General features: G+C 33.7%; 1 protein-coding gene across 1 annotated transcript in view; it reads left to right on the top strand.

Annotated features, from left to right (window-relative positions):
* Positions 1–8,778: 8,778 nt before the first annotated feature.
* Positions 8,779–11,342, top strand: part of pxdc1b (PX domain containing 1b) — a gene marked incomplete at its 5' end in the record, with an annotated part of 15,704 nt that continues 13,140 nt past the window's right edge. The window contains 1 exon segment of the mRNA XM_024280456.2: positions 8,779–9,061. Within this exon segment, the coding sequence (XP_024136224.1) occupies positions 8,806–9,061 (256 nt within the window).

The raw sequence follows: 11,342 nt of genomic DNA, 5'->3' as shown, positions 1-11,342 counted from the left end.
CAGTTAACAATTCAACATGCGTGCAATTATATACGATTCAGGCTTGAAATATGAAAATAAATGTTGCAATTTAAAATTCAATGTGAAAAGTTCCAATTCAATATTACTTTTTTAAAAATTAAACTTTTAAAAAACACAATCAACTGCATTTTAAACTATCATGTGTTTTTGCTATCATTTCATTTCATTTCATTTATTAATTGTTTCAAGCATGGTCTATTACAGAATATTTCAATCAACATAGACACATCACATATGTAAATAACCAAAAGTAAATCACCAGCAGATTCAAAGAGTATACATCCTAGTACCTCTTTGATATCCTTCTTACCATTATATAAACTAAATAATCGATGCTTGAAACGGGTAGGGAAGTAGCAAAACTTATTTAATCCCTTCCCCTCTATAATCTTCATAATTTAAGACTTAGACATGGTTGCTATATTTAATATTTATTTTCAGATATTTATCTAAATATAGTACCTAATACTAACTTTGTCCAGCTATGTATTTATGTCAGTAATCAGTTACCCTACCAATACTAATATAGTTCCTATAAGATTATTTAACCAACATTTCCTATATCACCAAAGTGCACCACCCATTATTTAGCACTGGCTCCATTCACCCTCGTGACCATTATTCACCTCCACCTCTATACTGAAACAATAACATTTCTTTGTATCTTTTTTTTAAATATGTGGATATCGGAGCATTGTTTGAGCTCCACACTTAGCATTTGCCACAGTTTGATGCCACAGAGAATCGTATTTGAATGTTACTAGGTAATGAATTTCTATTAGCCTTGAATATAAATTGTGATGTCTGAAATTTTACCAAATCAAATATTTTCAGAAGTTTAGATTGGAGGAATAAATCATTTGTATGTTCAAGGTATCTAGCTCCATGAATAATTCTTATTGCACGTTTTTGAATTAATAATAAATGTTGTAATGCTGTTTTATAATTATTGCCCCAAATCTCAATACCATAAATCAGATAAGGTAAGATCAGGTCATAATTCAAGCATTAATACAATTTACAATTCAAAATGCAACTCAGCCATGAATTTTGCAATTTACTATTCTATTAAAATAATAGAATTAATTATTTGCTTCAAATTATTTTTAAAATAATTTTTCATCCGGGCTGCAGGGTGGCGCAGTGGTTCGACTCCCGGCTGGGACCTTTCTGTGTGGAGTTTGCATGTTCTCCCCGTGCATGCGTGGGTTTTCACCGGGGACTCCGGCTTCCTCCCACCGTCCAAAAACATGCTTTATAGGTTAATTGGTGACTCTAAATTGTCCCTAGGTGTGAATGTGAGAGTGAATGTGTGACAGACTGGCGACCTGTCCAGGGTGTACCCCGCCTTCGCCCTTCAGTAGCCGGGTTAGGCTCGGGCACCCCCGCGACCCCGAAAGGGAAGAAGCGGTCAAGAAAATGAACGACTGAATGAATTAATTTTTCATCCATTACATAATAATCCATGGTGTTAAGTGTCAAAATTCAAAAGAAACTTCAAAATAGCGCCCCCTGGTGTAATGTTTTTTTCCTTTTTGAGTCATAATAATTCAAAGTAATTTGCAATGTTCAGCTAATAATTCATTTTGCAGTTTGAAAATACATTTAGCAATTTAATATGAAATATCGAAATTACATAATTCAATTTAAATAAAATAAAATATAAATATAATAATCAATATTTAATATATTCAGTATTAAAAAAATGATCATACAACAATTTAAGGAAGTTTCCCTGCAAAATGTCTCGCTTTTTAGTTCTTTTCTGACACTTTTTTCAATCTTTAATGCAGGCATATTGCAACAATATTTATGCCACTAATATGGAGGAAAAGTCACTGCAACTGAATAAGTAACAATAATAAAAATGTGAATTTTGTTTTCAATTTTTGAATTTTTTTGTACTATAGAAATACAAAGTAATTCTTCCCAAACATGTTATCCAAGCGACATCTTCATCTTCCCCATTTAAATTAATGTTTTTACTTCATTTCCTCAAATCATCTTGACCTCTATTTTTGTTTTTCAAGACTAAATTACTTTATTTGCTAAAGTGATGCCACATACTTATGAGAAACTACAGAAATTAATTCTGAAACTAAAAGAAAATGTTTCTGTAAACATCCAGCATGGCTGACCCTGAACCGCTGCACGAGTTTAAGGTGAAACCTTTTGGGTCGCAGCCAACAGGGCTACAAAGGCAGAGAGAAAAAGGCTGTGCAGAGAGGTTACGGAGTTTCCTAGCACCACAGGCTCAATTAGTGGATCACTGAAGGCCTCTCGTGCGCCCTGTGGTTTCTTCGTGCACACCACTGGCATGTACAGGAGAAGTGTTGGACAAATAACCAGTTAAAGTTCCTTTTTTGACATTGAAGGATCACAGTGGTGCTAAAAGGGACGGAATTTTTTTTTTCTCACTGATTTGTTCACTTTTACTTTTATATAACCGTATAAAGTATTTCCTAATGCATTTCTTTAAAAAAGTAGTTTTGAATAATAAAAAAGTTTTAATAATAATCCAGGAAATCACATAATTTTTAGAATTAATTTGTATAAAAGAGCAGAAAATATAACAAAAGTTCATCTCAGTACTATGTAGCGGACCACCAGTTTGATGACAGAGGTCAAAGGTTTCCTGTAGGTTTACAAACACTGTATAAACACTATTTTGGTCCATGCAGATCTCCTCAAGAGTTTTTGGGCCTGCTGGAAAACACAAACTTTCAACTCACATTCTCCATTGCACGTGTCAAGGCCCTTCAGATAAAACTATTTAATTGTTATTAATGGCTCTATGTTATCTTGTTCTAACTTTTAATTTTTATAATATTGACAAAATATATATTATCTGGAGGGTAAAATATTCAAAGCTATTTAAGGTTTAAGTGGATTTATTCTGGAATAATATTCCTGCTTTTTTATTGTTCATAATTTTGTTAAAAAGTTAAGGTTTTAAAGTTTAAAAAAATTGTCATTCTGCTAGATTCTTGGACTATTTTAGCATTTACTGATATTTTCTAGGCTGTTTTGGAGCTTAGCAAATATTTCAGCTAAATGCTAGCTATTTTGGCTAATATATGCTTTTTTTTCTCCTTTTTTTAGTCCATTTTGGAATTTAGCTAATATTTAAGCTATGCACTATCTGTTTTTTTTTTATAGGCCGTTTTTCAGTTTTTTAAACTATTTTTTAAGTTTAACTTTTTTGAGCTACATGCTAGCTGTTTGGGTTGGTTAAGGTTTTTTTTTTTTTCATTTTTTAGCCCATTTTGGAATTTAGTTAATATTTCAGCTAACTGCTAGCTGTTTTTTTTTATTTTATTTTAAGTTAAGGCTTTTTTTTCAATTTTTTTTGGAATATTTTTCAAGTTAAGCTATTTTTTCAGCTAAATGCTTGCTGTTTTGTTTGATTTAGGCTTTTTTCATTTTTTCAGTCCCTTTTGGAATTTAGCTAATATTTCAGATACATTCTAGCTGTTCTTTTTTCTTTTTTAAATAATTAGGCTTTTTTCGTTTTTTAGGCTATTTTGAAGTTTAGCTAGTTTTTTTGGTTACAAGCTAGCTTTTTTGGCTAACCTAAGTTTTTTTTTCTTGGCTAATTTAGCATTCAGCTAATGTTTTAGCTGGCTATCAACCTCAGTGTTTTCACCTATCAGCTTCACCGTTTTTAGCTATCAATTTAAAATCAGGTCAAAATCTTCAGCTATCAGCACTAGCATCTTCGGCAGCGAAATTCAGCTTACACCATTCACACTAGCATTATCACAGGTATTACTATATATCTAGTTCATAATTATGTTAAAAACTTTTTGTTTATCCTGTTGGGCCCGCGACCTAGGGAGATTTTTGGAGTTTGACCACTTGTGCGATTGAGTTTGACACCCCTGCTCTATTGGATTAAGGTCCAAAAACTGGCTAGAACACTCCAGAACCTTAAAGCATTCCTCACGTGGCCAATCCTTCGTTGCCATGGCGATGTGCTTGGGATTATTATGCCGGAGGATCCGACCACGGTTCATCCTCAAAGCTCTTAAAAGGGAGTTTCTGCCCCAAACCTCACCAAGTATACATCTTTTCTTTAATACGGATCAATCGTGCTGTTCCCTTTACACAAAAACTGCCCAAACCATGATGTTTCCACCGCCATGCTTCACAGTGGGTTTGGTGTTTTCTTCTCCCACCAAACACAGCGATTGGTGTTTATACCTAGAGTTCCTTATTCTCACTTCATGACCTTCTACCAACTTATCCAGAGGATTTCTCTCGAACTTTAGATGCAAACATATCCACCAACACTAATAATGTGTGATATCAACTGTGATAGCACTTCATTGTTATAGTATAGAAACCTATAATGTCTGAATACAAATTAATTTATTCAAGTTGCTAATTGATCCGATTAACAACTTGCTTAAAAGAGATCAATATGGTGGGAAAATCGATTAATCGTTTAACCGATAAACCGATTAATCGATTAATCGATTAATCATACCGATACCTTCTACATTTAGAAGTCCAGTGATACAAAAGTCCAAAATAAAACAGTGAGAAAAACTATTTCACATCAAATTCTTGTTGGTGGATAAATAATAATCAATTTTAGTAATAATAATAAAAAAGTAGAAATAAGACTTATTGGGTTAAAACTGTCACGAGTTAGAAAATCATCATGACGTTTCTAAAACTTCCAAATGTTGGAGGTTTTTGGTCAGATTTACAACTTCTGCTGAAGTTTCGTTTCCATTCTGCCCCAGTGAAAGACCTCCGGTCTGCGTCGCCTCATCAGCTCGCCACTTTCGATCTTTACTGCAGACACAATCAGGACGAGGCCGTAAAACATGGAGACCAACAGATGCTCAGCAGAGCCGTTCTGGAGCCTCTCAAAGAGTTTACGAACCCACCGTCTCCTCATCCTTTACACACTTCTCTGGGTATTGTTGGGATGGAGTTATGGCGCCGACACGTCTTTTCAATGGGAACGGCGGCCTCCACAAACGCAGATGTTCTTTGTTCCGTCACAGATGTGTCCATCCCTGTTTTTCTGTCGGCTTTTCTTTGCAAGTCGCTGCTGTTTATCTCTCTGGAAGAATAGGTGATAAATTATAAGACTGAGGAGAACCCAAACATATGGTGCTGTCAGAAGGTTGTTTTTTATTTGAACTTTGAAGAAAAAGAAAATTTAAAATTATCTTCCAGTTAGAAAATATACAAATTCAATCCACGATTTAATTTCTGCTGAATTCACTGCAGACCATAATCCTCACACTGTAAAAAAAAACTTTTTAATATTAATTCCCCCCAAAAAACAACAATTTTCACCTAATTTGATTAAATTTGTTTCAGAATTTTGAGTAAAAATATCTCAACTCAGCAGCCAAAAATAATACTAAACTTGAGTGAGCTTTACTATTAGTTTCCCACATTTTGTGTAAAAAACACCTCTGCAAAAAATACATTTGCTGTTCAAAACTAGTTTAGTTTGCAAGTTATTTTTTTAATGAATGAATGAATCTTTATGTCGGTCAACATAAGGTCAACAATAACAAGAAACGGTTAAGATGATTAGAACCGTCTGATTAAAAAAAATAAATAATAAATAAGAGGTGAAAAAATAAAAAACGTCACATAATTAAAATAAATATTAAACAAATATAAAAATTATTTAATTAAATAAATAAATAAAATGATAGAAAAATAAATGGACAAAAATAAAAATAAAGAAATAAAACAAAACAAATGATTAAAAATAAAAAAATTAAATAGTAAAAAAATATAAATAAAAAAAATAATATAGACAAACAAATACAATAAAATACATAAAGAAAAGAAATAAAAATATGTAATACTTAGACAAATATTAAAATATAATAAATAAATTACTAATTAATTAAAACAAATGAATAAAAAATAAATACAAAAATATAATAGACAAATAAAAATACATAAAAGGTATATAAATATTAAACAAATAAAAAACATTTAATTAAAATAAAATAGATAAATAAATAAAAATACATAAAAATTAGACAAATATTAAAATTACTAAATTATTAATTAAGTAAAATAAATCAATAAAAATAAAATATGTAAACAAAAATTAAAATTAACAAGTAAATAAAAAATACATAAAAATTTGATAGATAAATATTGAACAAATATTAAAATGAAACCAAAATAAGAAAACTGATAATATTAAACAAACATTCAATTAAAGGAAACAAACAAAAATTAATTAACAAGTAAATAGAATAAAATAAATAAAATAAAAAACATAAATAAAGTACATGGTGCAGTATAATCTAAAGAATACTCAGATTTTAATCCCACTTGGTGGAAAATACCTGATCCAGGTACCAGCTGGAGGCAGTACAGAGATAACTACAAATCAAGCAGCTGCAGAGGATTAGAGTTGGACACAGTAATGACACCTCTGATCAAGAATCACCTGGTGGGTAGACTTCATCTTTAATTCTATGTAATATCTTTCTGCTGCACACTTTTTGATAGGAAATGACCGCCGACCTGGAATTAGACCAGCACGTTCTCCTTAAAATATTACATCAATAAGCATACGATGAATGAAAGAAATCCAGAAGCCTCCAAACATCTGTGGAACATCCTCCCTCGAAGGAAGACAAAGACCTTCAGCTGCAGGAAATCCTTCGTTCAGATTCTGCTGTCAGCAAAATTTCCCCTCCAGCCTGGCTCCTAATTCCACAAAGTTAATCTGACATTTGGAGACACTTTTGCCAAAATCCCCCCTTAAAAGAGATTTAAAGAAGCCAAAGAGTTTATTTTTCCACCTCAGAGGAAATGGATTCCAGTGACGTACGGCAGAAAGTGCTGACTCTGCAAATGTGGTTAAACCCCAGACAGACAGAGCGGAGGCCGTTTGGAAGCAGACGGGTTCATGCTGCGGAGAAAACACATCTTTATGCATTTTTGTATCTAAAAATGCAGCTAATATAATTTTATACAAGAAAAATAAAAGAAATAACTTTTATTTTTAGGATTACACTAAACCTGTTTGTGATCCAGAACCAGACCGGTATTCCCGCCGTGTAATTTCAGCTCCTTAATGATACAGCAGAGCACTCGTTATTGTTGTTGTTGCTCCGATATCTAAAGGAGGCAAAACCCGAGGACGTCCATCCTTTAAAACGCTTTAAATGACATTTATAATGTCGCTTTTTAAGTTTAGACGGTTCTCTTTAAAGTCCCACTACAACTATATTTTGATCATTTGTAAAATCGTCCCAAAAGTTTGTTTTAAATTATAATTATACAGTTTTTTAGGACAGTTTCTGCATCAAAAATTGGTCTGGAAGTTCATCCACTGATTTCCCATCATCCCTTTATTTACACTCTCTCCCACTAGCTTACAGCCCCTCACGACTCCAAGCTAACATTAGCGGTACAAAAACATTATATCAGAGCTATCTTTGGATCCAGATTCCATATTTTTTTGCTTTTTAATTGAACAAAGACAAACTACTCTCCATATTGAAGACACATAAAGCTAGCCTATAGAGCCAAGCCACACCTCCGCCACTCAGTCTCCACTAGCCCCGCCCCCTTTTTGGCATTGTTCTAAGAATGGTTTGGTTTGGAATCTGTTTGGTTACCCTTTAAATATCTTTGTGCTCTCTTTGATTCAAATTTAACTTTCAAAGAACATGTAAAAAGAGTTTTTGGAAACTACATTTATCAAATGTTAGATAAATTCATTGCCAGATAACATCAGAAACTGTGAAAACTATGCACGATTCAAAACAGTTCTAAAGAAATGGTTGAAAACAAATCAATCAGGTTCTTAAAATTATCCTTTAGGTGCATTAAACTTCAGAGAGTTTTGTGTTTTGTTTGTTTTATCTCTCTTTATATGAAAGTCTTTACAGTCTTTGGATAATTTATACTGGCTAATGTCTACTCTCCAGTTTAAAGTTTAAATGTAGCTTTTTGTAGTAACCTCTATATGTCAGAGCCACAAGATTTTTCAAATTGTATTTTTTCGTCTGCTCCTGATTCAAAACAATTTGATGATGAAAAATTACAAGAAATACAATTTTGAGCCAAATTTTTATTATATATGACCTCCATTTTCAGAAAAATGCCTTAAAAATAAGTTTAAAACACACATTTTCATTGAAGTGGGTCTTTAATCCTCATAAATTGTAATTAAAGTGTAATAAAAGTCAAAATTTTGCAATAGAACCTCAAATGAAAACATATTTTAAGGAAAATTGGGCTAAATGTGGTCATTTTAAGTCTAGCTTCAAATAAAAAAGGTGTTTATCCTGAATTTAAATGGACTTTGTTGCAGCCAGCTGCATTCTTTGCATAATTATGCGCTGTTGTCAAGGAGGAAGGAAGGAAAGGGGAGGAAACTGCGCTGACAGAAAAGCGGCTGCGCTTCCAGAATGCGTAAAGCTGGAAGACAAAAAGGGAGGAAGCTTCAAATCTGAGCACTTTTCTACTTGTTTGTAACTTTTAGTTAAAAAAGTTTTTGGTTTGATGTTGTAAAATCTTTTTGGGGTTTTGTAGGCGCGTTTATTCCTCTTTAAAGTTGTTTTTTTTTAATGCCACGTTTGAGATTACGCATGAGATGGGCTGACCTCAGCCATCCTCCTCCTCCTCCTCCTCCTCCTCTTCACACTCAGCCGCTGCAGTCAGTCTGACAGCAGACCGACTGAAAACTTCCCAAACTTTTTTTCATATTCGGCCGCCGCCGTCCCGCCGGTCCGGTCCGGTCCGGTCCGGCGCACCGCGGCATGCGCCGGAGGAGGAATGGCATCGGCGGTGTTTGAGGGCACGTCGCTGGTCAACATGTTCGTGCGGGACTGCTGGGTGAACGGCATCCGCAGACTCATCATCAGCCAGCGCGGGGAGGAAGAGGAGTTCTTCGAGATCCGGACGGAGTGGTCCGACAGGAACATTCTCTACTTGCACCGCAGTTACGCAGACCTGGGCCGGCTGTTCCGGAGACTGCTGGAGTCCTTCCCCGAGGACGGAGGGGACCTGTCCAAAAGCCCGCTGATAGAAGGTCGGTGTGAGGCGCGAGCCGACAGGAAGTGATGACACTGGAGGGACTTTTCCAGTCAGTCAGAGGCGTCCCTTTAAAATGATATTATTAAATATTAGGGCTGTGAACAGACATTAACGCTCTCAGGAAAGGAGAATTAACGCGTTAATATTTATGAATGCAAATTAACTCGGTGGTTTAGGCTTCCACGGTGTTGCGTTAAAACATTTTAACCCACTTAGACCATGGTCACTTACAAAAGAAATAAATATTCAGTCGATTTTTAGTACTTTTTTCCTGCCATTTTGTGGGTTTAGATCACTTTTTCACAAAAAGCGGATTATTTGATCCATGGTCCAGTGCCATCTTGTACAAATAAATTTTACCCGGTAAAATATTGCGATTAATCGTGATTAATCCCAACACAAAAGTGTGATTAATACATTTTTATTGTAATCAGCATTAATTACAAATAAACATTCAAATACTAGACTTTTATGTGTGATTTCATATTGTGATTATTCACAGATAATAAATGGTCGGAAAATACTAAGAATTAAAAAAATATATAGCGATTAATCGCTATTAATTTTTTCCAGGTTTGCGATTAATTGGTTAATTTTTTTAAATATATTCCACACCCTATTAAATATTTGTTTTTGTAATTTAATAAAATAAAAAAAAATATCCGGTTACAATTTAAAGTAAATTGAAATTGAATAAATAAGAAACTTCAGTTTTGTGTGGGAGGGGCTGATGTACCAGCACCACCAGCTTATAGGTCAGAATAAAAGTACCCAATATTAGTTTATACTAGGGTTGTGAACATTAACGCACATGATTAATCAAAAAAAAAATATTGAGTTACTATGTATTAATGCAAATCAATTGAATTAACAGTCCTTCGCTTTAACTCTGCGGTTCAGGCTTCCACAGCGTGCGTTAAATCATTTCATCGGGTGTTATCCAGCTTATACCATGGTTACTTACAAAATACAGAAATATTCAATTTTTTTTAGCACTTTATTCTTGCTATTTTTGTGGTTTAGATAACTTTTTCACAAAAAGTCTAATGCCATATTGTACAAATAAATATAACCTGGTAAAACATTGTGATTAATCGTGATTAATCCCAACACAAAAAGTGCGATTAATCAAAATTTTTCTTGTAATCGATTTGCAGCAGTAATTAAAAATAAATGTTCTAAATGTAGAGTTTTGTGTGTGATTTTAGAATGTGATTATTTGCAGATAATAAGTGGTCGGCAAATACTGAGATTTAAAAAAAAAAAAATTATAGCGATATCGCGATTAATTTTTTCCAGTTTCGCGATTAATTAGTTAATTTTTTTAATCGATTCCCAGCCCTAGTTTATACTCAATACTTATATATTTACGAATATATTTGTTATTAAAAAACACATCTTTATTTGCAAAAAAAATGTTCAAATGCAAAGCATTGTGGTCTATATTTGCCGATGTAGTTAGCATCGATGCATGCTACTTTTTTGCAAAAACTTCTGGGAAACATTTTTAATTAGTGGATTCGGACAACACTACAAAATGGCGAACGTGTATAGTGTATGAATTTGGACAAGTACCTATGTCCAAATTCCTTCACTATGCACTCTAGCGCCCTCTATAGTGCGTTCACCATTTGCTAGTATTGTCCGAATCTACAATTCCAATCGAGTGCACTAGAAATTTCCCAGAAGTCTTTGTGAAAAACCAGCGTGCATCAATGCTCCCTACATCAGCGACTATAGACCACAATGCGTTGCGGTCGAACACTTTTTGTGAAAAAAAGGTGTTTAAATGTAATTTCTTATTAAAATATCCACATTTTCATTATCAGAACACAGTGGAGTCACAAATAGACGTCGTGAAATTTTCGGATTGATTCGATTTTTACTTTGTAAAATCAGTGAAATCGTTTAGCAAAATGAAAGTAAAGTAGTGAGCATGGTTAAATCCAGGGCACTAGATAGTCCCGCACTCTATAGTTTTTTAGTAGTTAAAGATTAGGGAAGGAATTTGGACATAGCTAGTGTCTATAAATTCGAAGGACGCCACCCCTTGATGATGTCATCATTATTTGCCTGTCAAATACGTTAGCGCCTAGTAGCCAAAAATTGAAAAATATACAACAAAATTTGTTATAGAACTTTAAAAAGTCATGCAAATATTACTTACATTTACATGTAAACTTTTGTGATTGAAGAAATCTTCGGATCACCCTCATGGCGGAGTGATACACAGTCAAAAGTCCCCACAGGTTACCTTTAAAAAACTATTTCAGACA

This window comes from Oryzias melastigma, linkage group LG20, assembly GCF_002922805.2.
Source record: "Oryzias melastigma strain HK-1 linkage group LG20, ASM292280v2, whole genome shotgun sequence".
Taxonomy (NCBI): Eukaryota; Metazoa; Chordata; class Actinopteri; order Beloniformes; family Adrianichthyidae; genus Oryzias; species Oryzias melastigma.
This window is presented reverse-complemented; position numbering and strand designations above follow the sequence as displayed.